This window comes from Salmo salar, chromosome 21 (assembly GCF_965601325.2).
Source record: "Salmo salar chromosome 21, fSalSal1, whole genome shotgun sequence".
NCBI classification, from domain to species: domain Eukaryota; kingdom Metazoa; phylum Chordata; class Actinopteri; order Salmoniformes; family Salmonidae; genus Salmo; species Salmo salar.
Window position 1 is genome coordinate 2,674,552 of NC_138311.1, and position 25,346 is coordinate 2,699,897.

Below are 25,346 nucleotides of genomic sequence, written 5' to 3' on the forward strand. Positions count from 1 at the left end.
CGGAGGGCATAGCGGGATTTCTTATAAGCCTCCGGGTTAAGAGTCCCACTCCTTGAAAGCGGCAGCTCTAGCCTTTAGCTTAGTGCGGATGTTTCCTGTAATCCATGGCTTCTGATTGGGGTATGTACTTACGGTCGTTGTGGGGATGACATCATCGATGCACTTATTGATGAATCCAGTGACTGATGTGATGTACTCCTCAATCACTGCCATTGTAAGAATCACAGCACATATTCCAGTCTGTGTTAGCAACACAGTCCTGTAGCTTAGCATCTGCGTCATCTCACCATTTCCTTATTGAGCGAGTCACTGGAACGTCCTGCTTTACATTTAGCTTGTTAGCAGTCATCAGCAGGATAGAGTTATGATCAGATTTGCCAAATGGAGGGGGAAGGAGAGCTTTGTACACGTCTCTGTGTGTGGAGTAAAGTTGGTTTGGAGTTTTTTCCCCCTCTGGTTTCACAGAACTATTACAGATGTCGTGTTCTGATACCTGTACTTGTGACCTAAATAGTACAGTCGTGGCCAAAGATTTTGAGAATGACACAAATATTAATTTCCGCAAAGTTTGCTGCTTCAGTGCCTTTAGATATTTTTGTCAGATGTTACCATGGAATACTGAAGTATAATTAAGGCTTTTATTGACAATTACATGAAGTTGATGCAAAGAGTCAATATTTGCAGTGTTGACCCTTCTTTTTCAAGACCTCTGCAATCCACCCTGGCATGTTGTCAATTAACTTCTGGGCCACATCCTGACTGATGGCAGCCCATTCTTGCATAACCAATGCATGGAGTTTGTCAGAATTTGTGGGTTTTTGTTTATCCACCCGTCTCTTGAGGATTGACCACAAGTTCTCAATGGGATTAAGGTCTGGGGAGTTTCCTGGCCATGGACCCAAAATATTGAAGTTTTGTTCCCCGAGCCACTTAGTTATCATGTTTGCCTTATGGCAAGGTGCTCCATCATGCTGGAAAAGGCATTGTTCATCACCAAACTGTTCCTGGATGGTTGGGTGAAGCTGCTCTCGGAGGATGTGTTGGTACCATTCTTTATTCATGGGTGTCTTCTTAGGCAAAATTGTGAGTGAGCCCACTCCCTTGGCTGAGAAGCAACCCCACACATGAATGGTCTCAGGATGCTTTACTGTTGGCATGACACAGGACTGATGGTAGCGCTCACCTTGTCTTCTCCGGACAAGCTTTTTTCCAAATGCCCCAAACAATCGGAAAGGGGATTCATCAGAGAAAATGACTTTACCCCAGTCCTCAGCAGTCCAATCCCTGTACCTTTTTCAGAATATCAGTCAATCCCTAATGTTTTTCCTGGAGAGAAGTGGCTTCTTTGCTGCTCTTCTTGACACCAGGCCATCCTCCAAAAGTCTTCGCCTCACTGTGCGTGCAGATGCACTCACACCTGCCTGCTGCCATTCCTGAGCAAGCTCTGTACTGGTGGTGCCCCGATCCCGCAGCTGAATCAACTTTAGGAGACGGTCCTGGCGCTTGCTGGACTTTCTTGGGCACCCTGAAGCCTTCTTCACAACAATTGAACCACTCTCCTTGAAGTTCTTGATGATCTGACAAATGGTTGATTTAGATGCAATCTTACTGGCAGCAATATCCTTGCCTGTGAAGCCCTTTTTGTGCAAAGCAATGATGACGGCATGTGTTTCCTTGCAGGTAACCATGGTTGACAGAGAAAGAACAATGATTCCAAGCAACACCCTAATTTTGAAGCTTCCAGTCTGTTATTCGAACTCAGTCAGAATGACAGAGTGATCTCCAGCCTTGTCCTCGTCAACACACACCTGTGTTAACGAGAGAATCACTGACATGATGTCAGCTGGTCCTTTTGTGGCAGGGCTGAAATGCAGTTTAAATGTTTTTTGGGGATTCAGTTCATTTGCATGCCAAAGAGGGACTTCGCAATTAATTGCAATTCATCTGATCACTCTTCATAACATTCTGGAGTATATGCAAATTGCCATCATACAAACTGAGGCAGCAAACTTTGTGAAAATTTATATTTGTGTCATTCTCAAAACCTTTGGCCACGACTGTACTTCCAAAGTTGTGGCAAAATGGCTTAAGGGCAATCAAGTCAAGGTATTGGATTGTCCATCACAAAGCCCTGACCTCAATCCTACAGAAAATTTGTGGGCAGAACTGAAAAAGTGTGTGCAAGCAAGGAGGTCAACAAACCTGACTCAGTTACACGAGCTCTGTCAGGAGGAATGGGCCAAAATTCACCCAACTCATTCTGGGAAGCTTGTGGAAGGCTACCCATAACGTTTGACCCAAGTTAACAATTGGAAGGCAATGCAACCAAATATTAATTGAGTGTATGTAGACTTCTGACCCACTGGGAATGTGATGACAGAAATAAAAGTTGAAATAAATCATAAATCATTCTCTCTACTGTTATTCTGACATTTCACATTCATAAAATAATATGGTGATCCTAACTGACCTAAGACAGTGAAGAATTGTTACTGGGATTAAATGTCAGGAATTGTGAAAAACTGAGTTTAAATGAATTTGGCTAAGGTGTGTAAACTTCCGACTTCAACTGTATATCCATCCTGCCTTGCCATTCTAAAATCTTCGAAAGTCAAGTTACCAAACAGATCACCGCCCATTTCGAATCCCACCATACCTTCTTCACTATGCAATCTGGTTTCCGAGCTGATCACGGGTACACTTCAGCCACGCTTAAGGTCCTAAACGATATCATAAGCGCCATCGATAAAAGACAGTACTGTACAGCTGTCTTCATCGACCTGGCCAAGGCTTTCGACTCTGTCAATCACCGCATTCTTATTGGCAGACTCAACAGCCTTGGTTTCTCAAATGACTGCCTCGCCTGGTTCACCAACTACTTCCCAGATAGAGTTCAGTGAGTGAAATAGGAGGTCCTGTTGTCTGGACTTCTGGCAGTCTCTATGGGGGTGCCACAGGCTGAAATTCTCGGGCCGACTCTTTTCTCTGTATACATCAATGATGTCGCTCTTGCTGCTGGTGATTCTCTGATCCACCTCTACGCAGACGACACCATTCCGTATACATCTGGCCCTTCTTTGGACACTATGTTAAAACCTCTCTAGGGTAGGTGGGACGAAATCGTCCTGCACTATTCTACAGCCTCTGACACATCAGAGCGCCAAATTTAAAACCACAAAATGTCATAATTCAAAGTTCTCAAACATAGGCCTATTTTACACCATTTGAAAGATAAGACTCTCGTTAATCTAACCACACTGTCCGATTTCAAAAAGGCTTTACAGTGAAAGCAAAACATTAGATTATGTTAGGAGAGTACATAGTCAGAAATAACCACACAGCCATTTTTCAAGCAAGTAAATATGTAAAAAAAAAAAAAAACACAGCTAAATGCAGCACTAACCTTTGATCATCTTCATCAGATGACACACATAGGACATTATGTTATACAATACATGCATGTTTTGTTCAATCAAGTTCATATTTATATCAAAAACCAGCTTTTTACATTAGCATGTGACTAGCATGTGACCAGCATTCCCACCGAACACTGCCGGTGAATTTACTAAATTACTCACGATAAACGTTCACAAAAAGCATGACAATTATTTTAAGAATTATAGATGCAGAACTCCTCTATGCACTCGATATGTCCGATTTTTAAATAGCTTTTCGGCAAAAGCACATTTTGCAATATTCTGAGTAGATAGCCCGGCCATCACGGCTAGCTAATTTGACACCTACCAAGTTTGGCCCTCACCAAACTCAGATTTACCATAAGAAAAATTGGATTACCTTTGCTGTTCTTCGTCAGAATGCACTCCCAGGACTTCTACTTCAACAACAAATGTTGTTTTGGTTCGAAATAATCTATAGTTATATTGAAATAGCTCCGCTTTGTTCATGTGTTGAGGTCAGTATCCGAAGGGTGACGCTCGGGCGCATTTCGTGACAAAAAAATTCAAAATATTCCATTACCGTACTTCGAAGCATGTCAAACGCTGTTTAAAATCTATTTTTATGCAATTTTTCTCGTAAAATAGCGATAATATTCCAACCGGGCGACGTTGTATTCGTTCAAAGAGAGAAAGAAAAACATGGAGTCGTCTCGTGCACGTGCGCTCCAGTGTCAGTGTTCCCTGCCTGACCACTCACAAAAACTCCTGCTGTTTTCCGCCCAGAGACTGCAGAGCTCTCATTCCACTTTCTGGCGCCTTCTGAGAGCCAATGGAAGCCTTAGAAAATGTCACGTTACAGCAGAGATGCTGTATTTTTGATAGAGATGCCCTAGAAGGACAACAAATTGTCAGACAGGGCACTTCCTGTATGGAATGTTCTCAGGTTTTGGCCTGCCATATGAGTTCTGTTATACTCACAGACACCATTCAAACAGTTTTAGAAACTTTGGAGTGTTTTCTATCCAAATCTACTAATTATATGCATATTCTCGTTTCTGGGTAAGAGTAGTAACCAGTTTAAATCGGGTACGTTTTTAATCCGGCCGTGAAAATACTGCCCCCTAGCCCCAACAGGTTAACAAACCTCCAAACGAGCTTCAATGCCATACAACACTCTTTCCGTGGCCTCCAACTGCTTTTAAATGCTGGTAAAACTAAATGCATGCTCTTCAATACTCTGGACGGTTTTTATCTTAGAATATGTGGACAACTACAAATACCTAGGTGTCTGGTTATACTGTAAACTCTCCTTCCAGAGTCACATTAAGCATCTCCAATCCAAAATTAAATCTAGAATCGGCTTCCTATTTCGCAACAAATCCTCCTTCACTCATGCTGCTAAACATATCCTCGTAAAACTGACTATCCTACTGTTCCTTGACTTCAGTGATGTCATTTACAAATTAGCCTCCAACACTCAACAAATTGGATGTAGTCTATCACAGTGCCATCCATTTTGTCACCAACGCCCCATATACTACCCACCACTGTGACCTGTATGCTCTCGTTGGCTGGCCCTCGCTACATATTTTTTGCCAAACCCACTGGCTCCAGGTCATCTATAAGTCTTTAATAGGTAAAGCCCCGCCTTATCTCAGCTCACTGGTCACCATAGCAACACCCACCCTTAGCACGTGCTCCAGCGGGTATATTTCACTGGTGATCCCCAAAGCCAACACCACCTTTCGCTGCCTTTCCTTCCAGTTCTCTGCTGCCAATGACTGGAACGAATTGCAAAAATCACTGAAGCTGGAGACTTATATCTCCCTCTCTAACTTTAAGCATCAGCTGTCGGAGCAGTTTACCGATCACTGTACCTGTACACAGCCCATCTGTAAATAGCACACCCAACTACCTCATCCCCATTTTGTTTTTTTATTTTTGCTCTTTTGCACCCCAGTATCTCTACTTGCAAATCATCATCTGCACATCTATCACTCTAGTGTTAATGCTAAATAGTAATTATTTCACCACTATGGCCTATTTATTGCCTTACCTCTGTAATCTTACTACATTTGGACACAGTGTACATAGACTTTTTCTATTGTGTTATTGACTGTACGTTTGTTTATCCCATGTGTAACTCTGTGTTGTTTTTGTCGTACTGCTTTGCTTTATCTTGGCCAGGTCGCAGTTGTAAATGAGAACTTGTTCTCAACTGGCCTATCTGGTTAAATAAAGGTGAAATAAAAAAATTATAATAAAACCCGACACTGTTGAGGAAGAGAATTGTCTTTCCAGACCCACGTGTGTTTGTCAACAGCTGAAAATCAGATGTGGGGATACGCTGTTCCATATGGTGGGTATCAAGAGCGATTACGGCATTAGATGTTGATATTTGGTGCTTACTGTATTTGGTTTTACTAAACAGTACGTTCTAAATAGTATAGTGTGCTATTGTTATTTTCTCAAATCATTCATTTAAAAAAATACATTTCTGTTATTGTGTCATTAACACACATCAAATGTGGTTTCCACAATTTTAATACATGTGAATCAGTGTTTTTGATACAGAAAAAATTGTAATCGAGCACAATTCGGCCAGGTTTTGTTTTTCATTGTTCAATGATGACATTTTCCGCCTACCACTGACTGAAAATCAAGCTCATTTGTCTTTAATTTGACAACTTTTATCTTACACAGTGGAAGTAATAGCTGAGGTTTTAAGCATGGCACATGAGTAGCTGTAATCTCTTGATAGATGTTAAAATATAGTTCATGTTGAGTGTGTTTTTTTTACGACGTTAACAGTCTCATAGCAGTCTCTCTCTCTCTGCCTCTCCCCCACCCCTCTTTCTGCAAGCTCGTTCTGTGTGCTCTGAGCTCGGCTGGGCTTTGGCTTCAATTCACTATCCCCCCTACCCATCTCCCCTCATTCACCCTCCACTCTCCTACTCCACCTCTCCACTGTGCTTTCCCAACCACCCCCCCTAGAAAACAGCTCCTCAGTTTTTCCCCTTTTCCAACCCTCTTTCACCATTCCTCACCTCACCCCCTCTCTCTTTCTCTCTCTCTCACTCACAGACACACACTCTACTACCCCCCAACCCCTCCCCCATCATCTGTTCTTCCCCCCTCGGCCCGGGGCAGCAGGTCCAGTCTCTGTGACACAGATGCACACAGTTGCTCTGGGCGCTCGACATGGGAACAAAGCATTGGCGGGGCCGAGTGGGCCCGTCTGTTAGAGAGAGAGAAAGAGAGTGAGAGTGGGTGTCTGTGTGTCTGTATGTGTGGGTTGGTGCTCTCCTGAAAATATAAGCAGATAACAGAAGAGAGCAGAGGAGAAAATACACTCTCTGTCCTCTCTGGTTTAAGATACATCATTGTATTCTATTTCCAAAGCTGTTGAATAGTTGAGGTCTAATATACATCATTCCACCTCTGCTAGCTGCCAGAACTCCCAATTTTCCGGCATTATGATCTTGGAAAATATTTCCATTCTGACTTATACTAATGCACCACACACACACACACACACACACACACACACACACACACACACACACACACACACACACACACACACACACACACACACACACACACACACACACACACACACACACACACACACACACACACACACACACACACACACACACACACACACACACACACACACACACACACACCATTTAAAAAGTGACCTTTGAAAACAAGCCGTGATTAAGAATGAGCAATTCCTTTTAAAAGTGAATACATCTTAGAATCATTCACTTTCCCTGACACACTACCATTGGATATGCACTGGAGTAGATTCAATAGAAAAGGCGTTCAGTTGCACAATGAATGGACTGGACTGCCAATGTTCAGGATCAAATTAATGTTCTTACAATCAGTTTGTGTGTGTGTGTCTGTGAATATGGGGTTTAGCGTTGGTCCAAGGTCAGGGTTTTCCTCAGAGGCCTATCACCTCCTATTGATCCTCTATCATTCTGTCTGGCTGTGGCTCCCTGGCCCTTACCCCTCTACACCAGACGATTGGTTCAGTCATCACAGAACTGATAGCCATCAGGGAGTTAGGAGTGATGGAGGGTGGAAGAGATGGGTGGGGGTGATGGGTGCAGGATTGGATGGAGGCTCCAGTTGCACACACACACACACACACACACACACACACACACACACACACACACACACACACACACACCCCACACTCTCTCCCTCTCTATTTCTCACTCTGACACACACACCCTTCTACCCCCTTCGTTTTTGGGGAGTAGAATTGGCGTTATTCTAGCCTGGTTCCTCTCTGGGGATATAAGGGGGTCAGAGGACGGACAGAGGGGGAAGGGGGTTGTAGATGCCTCAACACTCCACAGCCCATCTCAACCCCCACCCCAGCCCCCTCCCATTCTCCCTCACACCTGGGATGGTAATTTAATTTCAGAGCAGATCAAATGGAAAGACGATCTTAATCTCCTCTCCTTTCAATCTTAGTCTCCCCCTCTTTCAATCTCTCCCACACACAGAGCCATATATTTTGCTGATTGAGGTCTGAGGTCTGCAACTAGACCTAGTCTGAAGATAGTAGCTATAACCATTGTGTGTACATAGCTGCTATTTTCCTTGTAAGGGAGGGCTCCAGAGTACGACCACTTCGTCGCATTTTGTGACCTTTGACTTTGCTGTACGAGTAAAAAAATGTATTTGTCGCATCGGTGAGCTGCAAATTCTAGCGGGTCACATCAATCAAAACATATTTTAGGAGTGGCTAAAACCATGATTTTGATGCGACCAACCCATGAGCTGGTGCCACCAACTGAAAATGTTAGAGGCACCAGGGTCACCAGGGGAAAATGTTCATCTGGAGCCCCTAGGCTGGAGCCCTAGGTTCCTATTCCTTTCCGAACCATATTACTGTAGTTTACATTAAGGGCAACTTAATGTAAAGCTATATACACATTTTACCTTAAAAGATGTCAGGAAGAGGTTTCCTTTTTCTACTAAGCTAACATTTGGAATTGTTTTAAGATGGTCATACCATGGATTTCTAGCTATTTGGTTTTGAATTTTAGGACCCCTTTAGGTGGCAAATTTTTTTCATTTTTTATTATTTGATCAAATGTGACCCAGCATCTTGATTTGGTCTTATATAACAACATTTAATTGGTGTTTTTTTTTTACATTGAACAAAAGTAGAGACTCAGAGCTAGAAAATGGTATATCATACACTGCAGATGAGGAACAACGGGAAAGTAATACACTTTGACAAAATGGTCCTTGAATGTTTTGGTACATACTGGAGAGCTCTTCTTTGTCTACATCTTCTCAGCATTGTTCACACCCTCTTAAACCTTAGCCCCACCCATCTCTTTAAGGATTCACGTGAGGCCATGTGCTAAACAGAGTGAGTAAGGTAGTGTAGTAAACCACCAAAGATTTCTAAACATGGTGAAAGTAGTAGCAAAAAGTAGTAGTAAAAATACACTTTATCTAGTCCTTGGCCTATATCCTAATTTGATTTTGGTGTAGGTAACGTTGTTCTTCACATTACATTCCCTGGTAAACACACACTATCAAATAAAAACGTTTATTTGTCATATGCACAGGATACAGAAGGTGTAAATGGTACAGAGAAATGGTTACTTGCATAGTGGATTATTAGCTAAACAATGAACCATAATCCCAACCTATACTACTAGCAATGCAAACTGACTGTCAGAGCTTGCCACCATGCATACATCTGCAGGTAGCTAAAGCTAATCAGTATTACTATGCAGACCATACACGTAACGTTAGCTAGCAAGCCAGACAGCTAATGTTAGCAAGCTAGCTAACATTACACTTTAACTTGCAATGAAAACAACTTTGACAAAATTAGAAATGTATAATATTTTAAAATGGAGCTAGATTCACCTGTATACATGGATGAACGACGCTCCCTCTCTGTAATGGATGCCAGGGTTGCCCTTAGTTTGAAGATGTAATCCGGCGACAGGTGTTTTATAAAACAGCCTTCTGTGTTCACTTTTTGATTCCCTCCATATTTGCAAAAAAACTCTGCTTCCACCGGGCATTGTGCTGATTTCAAAACGCGCTCAACACTGAAGTTGTTTCAAACATTACATTACGAGTGTTAAAGGTTAAGTATAGGCATTAACTCTGAATTGATAATGTTAGGGTTAACCTGTTATGACTAGGGGGCAGTATTTTCACAGCCGGATAAAAAAACGTACCCGATTTAATCTGATTATTACTCCTTCCCAGAAACTAGAATATGCATATAATTATTAGCTTTGGATAGAAAACACTCCAAAGTTTCTAAAACTGTTTGAATGGTGTCTGTGAGTATAACAGAACTCATTTGGCAGGCCAAAACCTGAGAAGATTCCATAAAGGAAGTGCCCTGTCTGACAATTTCTTGCCCTTCTTGATTATCTCTATCCATTACAGAGGATCTCTGCTGTTACGTGACACTTCCTACGGCTCCCATGGCGCGATTTTCAAAACCTTAAAAATCCTATTACTTCAATTTCTCAAACATATGACTATTTTACAGCTATTTAAAGACAAGACTCTCGTTAATCTAACCACACTGTCCGATTTCAAAAAGGCTTTACAACGAAAGCAAAACATTAGATTATGTCAGCAGAGTACCAAGCCAGAAATAATCAGACACCCATTTTTCAAGCTAGCATATAATGTCACAAAAACCCAGAAGACAGCTAAATGCAGCACTAACCTTTGATGATCTTCATCAGATGACAACCCTAGGACATTATGTTATACAATACATGCATGTTTTGTTCAATCAAGTTCATATTTATATCAAAAACCAGCTTTTTACATTAGCATGTGACGTTCAGAACTAGCATACCCCCCGCAAACTTCCGGGGAATTCGCTAACATTTTACTAAATTACTCACGATAAACGTTCACAAAAAGCATAACAATTATTTTAAGAATTATAGATACAGACCTCCTCTATGCACTCGATATGTCCGATTTTAAAATAGCTTTTTGGTGAAAGCACATTTTGCAATATTCTAAGTACATAGCCCAGGCATCACGGGCTAGCTATTTAGACACCCGGCAAGTTTAGCACTCACCATAATCATATTTACTATTATAAAAGTTTGATTACCTTTTGTTGTCTTCGTCAGAATGCACTCCCAGGACTGCTACTTCAATAACAAATGTTGGTTTGGTCCAAAATAATCCATCGTTATATCCGAATAGCGGCGTTTTGTTCGTGCGTTCCAGAAACTATCCGAAATGGTAAAGAAGGGTCGCGCCCATGGCGCAATTCGTGACAAAAAAATTCTAAATATTCCATTACCGTACTTCGAAGCATGTCAACCGCTGTTTAAAATCAATTTTTATGCCATTTTTCTCGTAGAAAAGCGATAATATTCCGACCGGGAATCTCCTTTTCGGCAAACAGAGGAAAAAATCACAAAGACGGGGGCAGTCAGGTCACGCGCCTAAGCCCAGAGTCCCTTGATCGGCCACTTGAGAAAGGCGATAATGTGTTTCAGCCTGGGGCTGGGATGACGACATTCAGGTTTTTCCCGGGCTCTGAGCGCCTATGGACGACGTAGGAAGTGTCACGTTAGAGCAGAGATCCTTAGTAAACGATAGAGATGGCAAAGAAGTTCCAGAAATGGTCAGACAGGCCACTTCCTGTAAAGGAATCTCTCAGGTTTTGACCTGCCATTTGAGTTCTGTTATACTCACAGACACCATTCAAACAGTTTTAGAAACTTTAGGGTGTTTTCTATCCATATGTAATAAGTATATGCATATTCTAGTTACTGGGTAGGAGTGGTAACCAGATTAAATCGGTATGTTTTTTATCCAGCCGTGTCAATACTGCCCCCTAGCCCTAACAGGTTAAATATTTAATATATCAGTGAGAGGGGCAGCAATGATCTCTGCACAAATGTTTTGAAAATGAGGGTTCAATTAATCCGTGCCAGCCGCTTTCTTAATATCAATAGATTTGAGTGCCTTTACAACTTCTGAAAGCTCATTCTCGGCAAAATGAAATAGATGAGCTATAGGCCGGCATGTGGCAGTTTCATTCACAGCCTCATTCGAGATGTTAGGAGGGAGTTCATTATCAAATAAATGCCCAGCTTTAGCAAAATGCTCATTAAACATGTCAAGCAGTTTATTCTTGTTCATCACGTCCATTGAATTTGAGGTCAACTTCAGCGGAAGACCAGAGGAGTTTGTGTTAGCATTCATTGATTTAATGGCTTTCAAAATTTTCATCGGCTTATTGAGGTTTGCCTTGGCAGATTTGTAATAGAAGCTAGATTTGCATTTCCGTATTAACAAGGTGCACTTATTTCTCAGTGCTCTGAAAACTGCCATTCAGTTTGGGAATTAGCCTTTCTGGCTTTGGCCCATTGTGTATTTCATTTATGGATCAAATCAAATAATTCCCCTGTAAACCAGGGATTTTGTCTACCTCTTACCCGGTACTTTTTGAGAGTGGCATGTTTATCCCAGACAGTAGAAAACATGTAATGAAAATAGGAGAATGCCTCTTTGAGGTCTGGAATAAGTGCAATCCTATCCAAGTTGCATGCATAAAGTTCATGCAGGAATGTCTGCTCACAGAACTGCGTACAATTTAGTTTGACTCTGAACAGAGAGGGCACTTTGGGGATTTTAGAGTCTAGGGAAAATACCAATGGCCGAGTATTTATGCAGATTGTTAGTTAAAATATCAATAAGTGTTGATTTAGAGATGTCTTTTGGATTGAGTTGTGTGACTGCAATTATAATTTCAGTAAAATTCAGGGTATTGCAGTCCTCTTATGTCCTCGTAGTTTGGAAATAACCAGTCCCAGTTTAAATCACCCATAAGCACCATTAAATTTTTCCCCCAACCACACATCAGTTCATTCAGAGAATCCAGGGATTCTACTTTTGCAGACGGAGGACTACTTTTGCAGACGGAGGTCTATAACATCCTTTTAAATCTAAGTTCACAGCATTCGATAACTGCAATGCTAAAAACGAAGACTGTTTTGGTTTAGATAAAGACCTTAGTTCAGTAACCACATGTCTATCTTTAATGTAAATGGCTATACCTTCCCCTTACTTCGTCGGTCACATCGATAAACATTATAACCATCCAAGCCTATAGACAGATTAACAGACTTCTTAAAGCCAGGTCTCGGACAGAATTGAGACATCTGGGTCAGCAGTGTGAACCCAGAATTTTATCATGTCCATTTTCGGCATCAGACTCCTCACATTAATATGCATCAGTCCAAACCCTGATCTAGTTTTAAAATCATTTGGAGGTGGAAGTTCATCCATTGCCAATGGGCCGGGGTTTGGGTGAATGTTTCATGACACCAAAAGCAGAAAGAATAATAAAGCACCTTGATTTGTTGCTTCCCAAAATCTCTACACTTTGATTTTTTTAAAGAATCCAAACTACAGTCATCTGATACAACAAACCATTTTAAGCCAGACCAAACCCTGTAGATGAGAAAGTTTTATGAGTATGTCACAGTAGGAGTCAAATGGTAACACAATCAGACCCCTCTGAAAGATAAAAGCTGCTGTAACATCAAGATGTTCAGCTGTAGTCTACAGGTCTAGTAGAGTCAGAAACAAAGTGTGTGCCTGGCCTTGCTGCCTTAGTTAGAACGTCAGCGCGTTTAACAACGTGCCCAGTCGCCTTGCAGTGCTCTACCGCACAGTGAGCCCAGTAGAATGGTCAATCACTGGCGACATGTTCACCTGGCTGGGGTATCCTGGGTTAGCAAGCCCAGCGCATCTAGACGTTATGTCACAGCGCAGATACCGACTTCTGGCTTCCACCACACAGCACAGCAAGGCAGTAGAGGAGTCAGAAGACTCCGATAGATTGGCGGAATACAGTTGAAAAACGGACCTTTGAGGAGTATCCAAGGCTAATCAGCCCAACATGTCTCGACAGTCAGTCATAGTGCAGATGTATCCTCTCTTGGCTTTTCAGGGACCACACCGGCACTGTCTCCTCGTGTAGAAAACAGCAGATGTCACTGCTTGGTTTACTAGCGATTTTAATGCTTTGATTCTGTAGGATTTTAGATTTTACCTGTTGTTTAATGACTACTCTCGCAGCCTATAACTGTTTTGCTAAGTAATAAAAACTTGTAACACTTGAAACAAATTAAGTGTGATAACTAGCTCAGTGGAACTGCCCTGCCTCCATCTTGAGTTCTGCCCTGTCGATATGTTCCATTGTCTTACGATGCATTCTGTGATTTGATCACACACAGGGCAAGAGCCTCAAAATTCATCCTACAACTCTTTCAAAAGAAAAGGGCACATCATAACCATTTTCCAATGGTCCTGCTTTAGAGAAAGAATCACTCAATTAGCTCATTACTCAGCATTAACTCTCCCTCTCTGCTGTATCTGGGTGGTCATTACATAGACAACCACTGGCCTGTTCTACCCATTGACTTCATGTGGGGAAGCTGCTCCCGGACAGTTCATTAGGGTAACTCAGTGTTTCCCAAACTTGGTCTTGGTGAACCCAATGTTTTTGCCCTAGCACTACACAGCACTACACAGCTGATTCAAATCATAAACTCATCATCAAGCTTTGATTTTCCATAAGGGAGGGACTTCCTAATATGGATGCCATTTACCTGCTGTATAATCAGTCCACTGGATCAGAAAGTGACCACTACTACCGGTCTGTGAAAATACTGTAGACTACTGAATGAAACTGCATTCACGGTAAATGGTGCATGTCGTCTAAATCAGAAATTACCTTTACATTTCAACCACGCAACAAAGAAGATCGTCGGCACTAGGGATTGAATCGAGCCCGCGACTTTTCAATGAAAAACTACGGTTTTAGTTAAAGGTGGTGGTATATGTCTGTGAGGTGGTCATTTGAAAGGAGAGGGTGGGAAAAAACCTACCTCTCAACAGCCTCCTCTCCGCTCAAGTCGCTAGTGAGGCTCCACCCGTGGTTGCCATAGCAATGCTATCTGGGCCCACCAAGACCTAATGCCCAAGGACAAACTGGACAACAATACAATAGCTCTACACAGCCAGGAGTATCTGCTGGATTCAGACCTACGCACATGCACACACAGCTCTACACAGCCAGGAGTATCTGTGAGATTCAGACCTACGCACATGCACACACAGCTCTACAGCCAGGTGTAGCTGCTGGATTCAGACCTACGCACATACACACACAGCTCTACAGCCAGGTGTAGCTGATGGATTCAGATCTACATACATGCACACAAGGCTCAACAGCCAGGTGTAGCTGCTGGATTCAGACCTAAACACATGCACACACAGCTCTACAGCCAGGTGTAGCTGCTGGATTCAGACCAACACACACACACACACAGCTCTACACAGCCAGGAGTATCTGTGAGATTCAGACCTACACACATGCACATACAGCTCTACAGCCAGGTGTAGCTGCTGGATTCAGACCTACACACATGCACACACAGCTCTACAGCCAGGTGTAGCTGCTGGATTCAGACCTACACACATGCCCACACAGCTATACACAGCCAGGAGTATCTGTGAGATTCAGATCTACACACATGCACACACAGCTCTACAGCCAGGTGTAGCTGCTGGATTCAGATCTGCAGAAGATATCCAGATGGGCAGAAATCAAGTGTGAATCTCCCTTATTTACCTTTTTTCAAACAGGGAAGTCATATTGAGATTAAAGTCTCTTTTGCAAATGAGCCCTGCACAATACAAAAATGAACACATCGATAGGCAAGTATGGATAAACAAATGATTAAATACACATTAAGACTGTATTTATACACACGCACACAAAAAAAATCCTATCTCACAAAGTGAAAATATCTCACACACATATTTACAAGGTAAACGTACTGCTTCAAAATTTGTTTGCATCCTGGCAGTTGAACTGCTTGCAGGAAGGATTGGTGAACATGAATACAAACTAAACTTGTTTGGAGACATGATATACCTGACCAATACTGAAAACTCAATGCCCCCTGTAACGGAGACGCAGGAGGTCAGGAAGCAGTTGCAGTCAGTGAGTTTAATAGAAATGAACATGGGAAAAAAAAGAAGAAAAAAAGGGAAAGTCACCCAGTAAAATACTACCATAATTTCCGGACTATTAAGCGCACATGAATATAAGCCGCACCCACTGAATTAAAAAAAATATATTATTTTGAACATAAATAAGCCGCACATGTCTATAAGCCGCAGGTGCCTACCCGTACATTGAAACAAATGAACTTTACACAGGCTTTAACCTCTATGGGCTAGGTGGGACGCTTGCGTCCCACCTACTCAACAGCCAGTGTAATCCCGTGGTGCGATATTCAAATACCTCAAAAATGCAAAAACTTCAATTTTTCAAACATATGACTATTTCACAGCATTTTAAAGACAAGACTCTCGTTAATCTAACCACACTGTCCGATTTCAAAAAGGCTTTACAACGAAAGCAAAACATTAGATTATGTCAGCAGAGTACCCAGCCAGAAATAATCAGACACCCATTTTTCAAGCTAGCATATAATGTCACATAAACCCAAACCACAGCTAAATGCAGCACTAACCTTTGATGATCTTCATCAGATGACAACCCTAGGACATTATGTTATACATGGCCCTGACCATCGGTGGGACCCTCTACTGCCTGATGGCTCTCTACATCGCTGCCCAGCCTCGGAAGTGATCAGCTTCCTCCCCTCCAAGGTCCAGCAGGATTCTATATTATTCAGTTTACATGCATGCATGTTTTGTTCAATCAAGTTCATATTTATATCAAAAACCAGCTTTTTACATTAGCATGTGACTAGCATTCCCACCGAACACTGCCGGTGAATTTACTAAATTACTCACAATAAACGTTCACAAAAAACATAACAATTATTTTAAGAATTATAGATACAGAACTCCTCTATGCACTCGCTATGTCCGATTTTAAAATAGCTTTTCGGTGAAAGCACATTTTGCATTATTCTCAGTAGATAGCCCGGCATCACAGGGCTAGCTATTTAGACACCCAGCAAGTTTAGCATTCACCAAAGTCAGATTTACTATAAGAAAAATGTTATTACCTTTGCTGTCTTCGTCAGAATGCACTCCCAGGACTTCTACTTCAATAACAAATGTTGGTTTGGTCCCAAATAATCCATTGTTATATCCAAATAGCGGCGTTTTGTTCGTGCGTTCAAGACACTATCCGAAAGGGTAAAGAAGGGTTACGAGCACGGTGCATTTCGTGACAAAAAAAATCTAAATATTCCATTACCGTACTTCGAAGCATGTCAACCGCTGTTTAAAATCAATTTTTATGCAATTTTTCTCGTAAAAAAGCGATAATATTCCGACCGGGAAATCGTTTTTTATTACAAAGAGAGTGAAAGTAAAAGCATGCTATCCCCTCATGCACGAGCCTCAGTCTAATGGCCCTCTGATAGAGCACTTGCCAAACGCGCTAATGTGTTTCAGCCTGGGGATGGAATTACATCGTTCAGCTTTTTCCCGCCTTCTGAGAGCCCATGGGAGCCGTAGGAAGTGTCACGTCATGCCAGAGATCCCCTGTATTTGTTAGAGATGATCAAGGAGGGCAAGAAATGGTCAGACAGGCCACTTCCTGTACAGAATCTTCTCAGGTTTTGGCCTGCCAAATGAGTTCTGTTATACTCACAGACACCATTCAAACAGTTTTAGAAACTTTAGGGTGTTTTCTATCCAAAGCCAATAATTATATGCATATTCTAGTTACTGGGCAGGAGTAGTAACCAGATTAAATCGGGTACGTTTTTTATCCGGCCGTGCAAATACTGCCCCCTAGCCCCAACAGGTTAACGAAACACGGCTTGTAATAAAAATAAATAGGCTTGAACGAAACACGGTTTGTAACAAAAATAAATAGGCTTTAACGAAACACGGCTTGTAACAAAAATAAATAGGCTTCAACGAAACACGGCTTGTAACACATTTTTCTAAATTTGCAGTAAATAGTAGCCTACCAAGAAAGTCATTGGTCACTATCTTCCTCTTCCTGTGCACTGAAACCATCTCCTTCGGTGTCGGAGTTGAATAGCCTCAGAATTGCTTCATCCGATATTGGATCGTTTTCATTGTCGCTCTCGTCACTTTCATCCGGAGGCAAATCCCCCGCTGAGCCCTCTTCAACACGTAGCAGTCCAGCCTTTCGAAACCCGTTGATGATAGTGGCTTTTTTGACAATGCTCCACGCTGTCTGGACCCACTGGCAGACTTGACCATAAGTTGCTCTTCGCATGCGGCCCGTTTTAGTGAAGGATTTCTCCCCACTTGTTATCCAAGCCTCCCGCTGAACACGGAGCACCACCTTAAATGCACGATTTAGACTGATGTTGAGTGGCTGCAAATACTTTGTTGTAACCCCAGGAATCAGGGTGACAAAATGACTACCGTAATCAGAATGATGGGAAGTTTGAGAGAGCTCAATTTAATCTAAACAGTAAACAAAAAAGTTGTTTGACCTTAACCCGTTCGGCAATTTCATTGGTCTAATGAAAGCTTCATGCCGGCAAAAAACTGAGCACGTTACAGAATGTTGTTTTAAAAAAAAAAAAAATTGAAAGCGGGAAAAATACATATATTAGCCGCGTCATTGTTTAAGCCGCGAGGTTCAAAGCCTGGGAAAAAGGTAGCGGCTTATAGTCCGGAAATTACGGTACTTGAGTAAAAGTCTAAAAGTATTTGGTTTTAAATATACTTAAGTACCAAAATAAAAAGTATAAATCATTTCAAATAGTAAGCAAGTAAATTAGTAAGCAAACCAGACTGCACAATTTAATTTTTTTTATTTTTATTAAATGGATATCCAGGGGCACACTAATAATTTAGAAACGAAGCATTTGTGTTTAGTGAAGCCACCAGATCTGAGGCAGTAGGGATGACCAAGTACTTTTGGGTGTCAGGGAAAATGCATGAAGTAAAACATCCATTACTTTCTTTAGAAATGTAGTGAAGTAAAAGTTGGCAAAAATATCAATAGCAAAGTAGAGTACAGAAACAACAAAAAAATGACTTAAATACTACTTTAAAGTATTTTTACTTAAGTACTTTACACAACTGTTAATGATGGTTGCCAGGTGTGCAAATGATGGGTTGCCAGGGTTGGTGGTTATGGCTATGGCGAGCACCGGAGTGGGAGTAGACATTACAATACCCCCCGGACGTGTGGCTCCAGCCGCAGGATGACACTGGCCAGGGGAATGGGTCGGTCGGCGAAGGTGGAAATCTCGGCTGATGTTGGGATCTAGAATGTCGAATACCGTACCCCTCCCATTCCACCAGGTACTGGATCCGACCCCCACGAAGCTGGGAGTCCAGGAGGGATCTGACAGCATAGGGGGGCCCACGGTCCAGGGGAGGTGGAGGGGTGTCGTGGGGGAGACGGCATCAGCCAGGGGACCAGGAACCACCAGCCTGAGGGAAAAATGAAAAGAGGATGAGATCTGATAGTCAATGGGAAGCTGTAATCGGTATGTTACCTCATTGAGGACTTTGAATGGCCCCACAAACCGGGGGCTCAGCTATGAGCAGGGCAGGTGGACCAGGAGGTTCCTGGTAGAGCCTCAATGTGATGGCAATCTGCCTGCTCCTATTGGAGGCAGGCGGCGCGTTAGAGACTCACGTGGGCAGCATTCCAAACTTCCTCGGTCTGCCGGAACCACTCGTCCACTGCAGGGGCTTCGGTCTGGCTCAGGGTCCACGGGACCAGGGTCGGCTGGTACCCCAAGACACACTGGAAGGGAGACAGCCCAGTGGAGGAGTGAAAAAGTGAGTTCTGGGTGTTCTCCGCCAAGGGAAGTAACCGGGCCCACTCCCCCTGCTGGTCCTGGCAGTGACTTCTAAGGAACCTCCCCAGCTCCTTGTTGGTCCTCTCCACCTGCCCATTGGACTGAGGCTAGTACCCGGACATGAGAGAGGCCGTGGCCCCCAGCTTCTCCATGAAGGCTGTCCATTTCCGTGAATTGGGGGACACGGTCTGAGACAATGTCCTCTGGAAGGCCATAGTGCCGGAAGACCTGCTGGAACAAGGGGCAACGATTCGGGAGGGTAGTATGGTGGGTGCACTCAGGAATCGTGGAGATGGGACAGGGCATCGGCTTTGATGTTCTGCGAACGTCGGCGGTATGACAGCATGAAATTGAATCTGGATAAGAAAAGGGCCCACCTTGCTTGGTGTGGGTTCAGCCGCCACGCTGTTGGTATGTACTCCAGGTTCTGATGGTCGGTGAGGATGAGAAACAGGTCCGTGGCGCCTTTCAGCCAGTGTCTCCACTTCTTAAATGCCAACTTCACCGCCAGGAGCTCCCAATCACCGATGTCATAGTTCCTTTCTACGAGGTAGTATTCTGTAACAGAGACGCAGGGAGTCAGGAAGCAGGTGCAGTCAGTGAGTTTAATAGGAATGAACATGGCATGAATACAGAAACAGGAGTAGCATCTAAATATGAAAACAGGAAACAATACTACCTAATGGGTGATAAAAGGGAAGTCCGGGTGTGCCTTATGATGGTGCTCAGGTGTGCGAAATGATGGTTGCCAGGTGTGGAAAATGATGGTTTGCCAGGACCGGTGGTTAGTAGACCGGCGACATTGAGCGCCGGAGCAGGTGAGCGGGAGTAGACGTGACACCCCCTTTCATACAAATATTTTCAGAATACTCTAGAATCTCAGGATATAACATTTACTTGGAAAAAAACGAAATAATGGCAGCAACAAAAAAGGATATCTATAACCAATTATGTAAAACATCACAGCACCATTGAAATATATGTGGCACATGGAAACTAATCGAGGGTGGTCTATGGTGATAGGTTGGACGGGCTAAGAGTGGCTGAGGGTTGGGATTAAAGAGCTTATGTTTGGTCATGTATTATTGTTATGTGACTGCTTTTTATAAAAGTACCATGTATGTAAAATGTATATGTAGCAGAAAAGCTATTAAAAAAACAAAAAGGTATTTGTCCTCCGAAAGAGAGGGGCGGTGGAGGGCTAAAAAAAAGAGGATCACGATCTATATAAATCCTTTAACCACAAAACATATTAAATACTTAACAATATGAAAGCAGCTTTAATTAAATGGAATACTCTTCCCATAAATCATGCAGGTAGAATAAACCTCTTCCCAAACGTTTGTATATATTTTCGGTAATACCAACCTAAGGCATTCTTTAAAAAAAGTATATTCAGTCATAACAGACTTTATATGGGCAAATACATTTTCCTAAGTTTGAGGATTGTTTTAACCTTCCAGACCTGGAATTGTATTAACTCACTATCCTAGGCTTTTACCTACGACATATAGTTAAATAAACTAAAGAGGAACAATGGTTACACACTGAAGATGCATGCTCATCCCCAGAATCTTTTTACGTGTCATAGTTAAAAACACTATAACAATATGGAAGAAAATGAAATGGATTCTACAATAACTAATATCACTCCCTAAAAACACAACCTGATGGAACAACCCTTGGATAGCTTTTCACAATTCACTGATAAATTGGTCCAGATGGAAAACTAAAGGCATAGAAACCGTAAATGATTTGCTAACCGGAAATACATGTATTTCCATGACGGAATTAAAAAGTAATTTTGGACTGACCAATGTAGATAGTTTCAAATACATGCAACTTATGTCATAGAATTTAGATTTCAAATATTTTGGACATCAATCTGAAAGTTCTTGTTCGTAAGTATAAGTTTGTATATGGAGTGATTATTAGGGGGTTGAATTTGAGTCCACTGTGTTCTTGGGTACCTTCAATGCTGCAGAATTTTTTTTGTACCCTTCCGCAGATCTTTGCCTCGACACAATCCTGTCTCTGAGATCTACAGACAATTCCTTCGATCTTGTGGCTTAGTTTTTGCGATGACATGCACTGTCAACAGTGGGACCTTATATAGACAGGTGTGTGCCTTTCCAAATCATGTCCAATCAATTGAATTTACCACAGGTGGACTCCAATCAAGTTGTAGAAACATCTCAAGGATGGAAAATGGAAACAGGATGCACCTGAGCTGAATTTCAAGTCTCATAGTAAAGGGTCTGAATAGTTATGTAAATAAAGTATTTTTGTTTGTTATTTTTAATACATTTGCAATAAATGAAAAAAAAGTTTGCGATTTGCAATTATGGGGTATTGTTTGTAGATTGATGAGGTTTTAAAAAAAATAGATTTTAGAATAAGGCTTTAACGTAGCAAAATGTGGAAAATTCAAGTGGTCTGAATACTTTCCGAATGCAGCGTATGTATGTATGTATGTATGTATGTATGTATGTATGTATGTTAATAAAAATAAATATATGTATATGTATATATATATATATATATTTCTTTTTATTAATTGTCCTAATTCTATACTCTTTCTTAAATGTTGAACACATGCTAGGAATGTACAGAATTATATATGCAAAGAGATAATAAATATATATATAATCTGTTTGCATGTATATAATGCTGTATAAACCTAGAATGTGCTCAACATTTATGAATGGGTATCGAATTAGGACACTAAAATATCAAATATATATAGTTCGAACCAGCCACAAAACCTTGCTCAGCTAAAGCCTAGGGATTACTTCGGGGAGCTAATGCAAGTCTTCATTTCTCATGCAAGGTTATTCATCACATATGAAGTCTAATTCCATGGCAGCTCTGTTATCTGTGTGTGTTTGTGTACACATCGATGCTTGAATGTGATTATCCGACTATCCAGACATTTGGGGGTTAACTCAGCCAAGGATGCTCTCTCTCCTCTCACCAGAGTAGTTTTCGATGGGGTTCTGAGTGGAGACATGGCCACACATCCTGTTGCTGATGCCAGAAGTGGAGTGTAACAGAGATGATTAGAGCATATTTGCTTTGCTTGCATTCCTCCATGTACTGCCTGCTAAAATAATAAAAGGCTGGGTTACTTCAGGTCGGCCTTGGCCAAGGGAGACGGAACATGCATTGTTGTCATTGGCTCCTTCTGAGGAGCCATCTTAAAGGTACAGTACACTGTCTTAAAGGTAGAGTAGTTCGAGTACTCAGGAGCTGCCCATATTATTGAATGAGTGTACTTTGTGTCTGTGGGGTAGAGGTGTCTGTGGGGTAGAGGTTCAGATTCAGAATCACATAGGCAGTACTTTCTTTATGCATTATATTACATTTTCACGTAGGACTTTAAAAGAAAAACAAGATTGAATGACATTCAATAGCTTTCAATGCAGAAATTTCAGAGAAATTTCATTATAACATTGGTATCTGTACTCTAGTATTATTTGGTTCATGTTGTTTCATGTGCTATTCTAGAGACAGCGAAAGTAATAAGCAGTCAATTTCAAAGGGCTGTTTTAACATATAATGTGTCCTTAAGCAAATTGTCTCTCCAAGAACTGTAAGGTACATACATTATCATGTTCTTAGAAGACGTAAAGAACTGTGAGTGGGACATTCAATCAGGTCATTCATTGTCACACATTATGCTCACGCACGCACACACACACCATGCACTCACACACACTGCACACTGAATGTACAGGTTCACTGTAAGTCACTTTGGACAAAAGTGTCTGCTGAACAACTAGGGCCGGGATCCAATGCGATCACTGGTTAAATGCATTACAACTATTATACGCAGCATTTACCGTGAATGCAATCTCCACAAACGTGGGAACATTGCTTTTAAAAACCGCAAAACCTACTGTATAACCCGTGATCGGACTAAATCCCAGCCTAGGAAGCATTAGCTGGAAATCAGAGTCTGTGTGTGAAGGAGAGGCCTGGGTCTTTGTCAGTATGCATGAAACAGAAGAAAATGTTTGTTTCTCAAGCAATTTGTCCACCTGTACCCAGCCACACTATCAATGATCCAGAAAATCACCTGTAACGATCTCCGCTGTTCCCCAGACCTCATTGGTCATAGTGGATTTGAAAAGTGTTTCAGTGTGATGTTCTCTTCTTGCACTATCTTTTCCCCAAAACAATGAAGAATCCCAAACCAACCTCTAGATAAAAACGTGTCCAGGGGAAGATTTTGCAGGCTAGAGAAACAACCCGATATTCAGATTACAAATACATATATTATTTTACACTGCCCCCTCCTGAACACAATCATTGGATTGCCTGCCTATGGAGGTATTGGCAATGCTGACAAAGAATGTGATGCACAAACAGCTTACTGTGTAAGCACTAAAGCCTTGCTCTACGATTCTCTCTTTCTTCCCCCATACCTAGTGTGATTGATTATATGCTAACAGATTTGCTAACAGTGATGTTTGGTTACAGAGACAAGTCACATCCATGTACGAACAGAATATTAAGACAAGTCAGCTGGATGAGTCATTGTGTGCTCAAACATGGATGATTGTTTATACAGTATGGATCGATATATTTGTTACATTGTGTTTTACTCCATGACTTGGTGATTATCTTGAAACATTCCCAATAGCATTTTTGGCACATATATTGTAAATGGCTGTACTATTTTGCCTTCGTGCAATGCAATCATGATCATTATATACTAAGTTGAGAAGTAGTTAACAAAACGGACCATGAAATAAAATGCAAATCATAAATGAGTGTTTTGAGATGTGATAAGACTCTGGTCAAAAGTAGTCCACTATGTCCGAATAGGGTGCCATTTGGGACGCATCCATTTGTATGGTTTTGCCGATATCAAATCAAATCAAGCTTTATTTATACGGCACATTTCAGACATGGAAGGCAAGGCTTCACAGGAAAAAACAAACAAAAACATAAGATAGAAATTAATCGGATCTCCATGGTTGTGTTATTGTGCTAAAGTTTTATGGGAACATAAATATGGTAATTATATGTCTATTGCACATTGATTAGTTGTAAACATACTGGAACACTCAGACAAGTGACGTCAGTGAACACAGTAGTTTCATACAAAAAAATTTGGCTTGTTTATTCAGAGAGTGCGGTGTGTGTTCATAGACGTGATTATTTCTTTGTGTACTGTATGTCGGTGTGTTTAAGTTTGTTTTTGTCAGCGCACATACAATACCTGTAATACCTGTAATATCTATTTGATTGTAAGCATGTGTATGTGTACAGTATTTTCTTGCGTATATTTCTATGTTTAGTGTGACTTTCTGTAATTTTATGCAGTTTACTATTCTGTTAGTCAGCACCTCTACCAACTTTTTGGGGGTGTGCGTCAGCTCCAGCTTTTTACTGTATTTGTGTGTCAAAGTCAAACTAAGATGCTTAGTCATGGTCAAACTCAGCGTCCTTCTTACACCTCCTCCCCCTCCCTCTCTTCCTCCACAGACTGCCCGAGAACAGGATGTTAATGCTTGACGGAATGCCTGCAGTCCAAGTCAAAGTCGAGCCGCTGGAATCGGAACAAGGGGTAAGAGAGCAGTTTTCCAAACAATTCCTATTTTTCCTTCCTCCTTTTTTTTCTTTATCGACAATAGCCCTATAATCACTCCTGGGGGGAGGAAGAGATCGAGAGAGAGAGAGAGGAAGAGAAAGAGAGTTAGTGACAGAGAGGGAGGGAGGGAGGGAGTACAAGGGAAGAGAGTGCGGGGGCTCGGAGGAGTGGTCGTAGAGAGTGGTGGTGAGGAGGAGAGGAGAGGGCTTAAACAGCTGCGGTCAGAATGCATAAAGGACTTACAGTGAGGTTGCTTTAGCTAGCAGGGAGTCCATGTTGGCAGGGGGGCAGAGTAACTGCTTCAGGGAGAGACACAAGGAAAACTCCCAAAACTAAGTATCGCTCTCTCTTGCTTCTCTGTCTCTCCTGCCCTCTCTTTCCCCCTCTTTCTCCGCCTCTCTCCAATTCAAAATCAAAACACACACACACACAGTCTCAGTCTCTCCCTATAAGTCTCTTTCTCTCCCTAACTCGCTGTATGCTGGAATCTGTCTCTCTCAG

The 25,346-nt window shown here is 41.9% G+C and overlaps 1 protein-coding gene across 1 annotated transcript in view; it reads left to right on the forward strand.

The window, feature by feature from the left end:
• The window catches only part of klf12b (Kruppel like factor 12b), a 221,156-nt gene that overhangs the window by 96,628 nt on the left and 99,182 nt on the right, over positions 1-25,346 (forward strand). The window contains exon 2 of the mRNA XM_014163779.3: positions 24,740-24,821. Within this exon, the coding sequence (XP_014019254.1) occupies positions 24,756-24,821 (66 nt within the window). The 5' untranslated portion in view covers positions 24,740-24,755. The remainder of the gene's footprint in view (positions 1-24,739; positions 24,822-25,346) is intronic.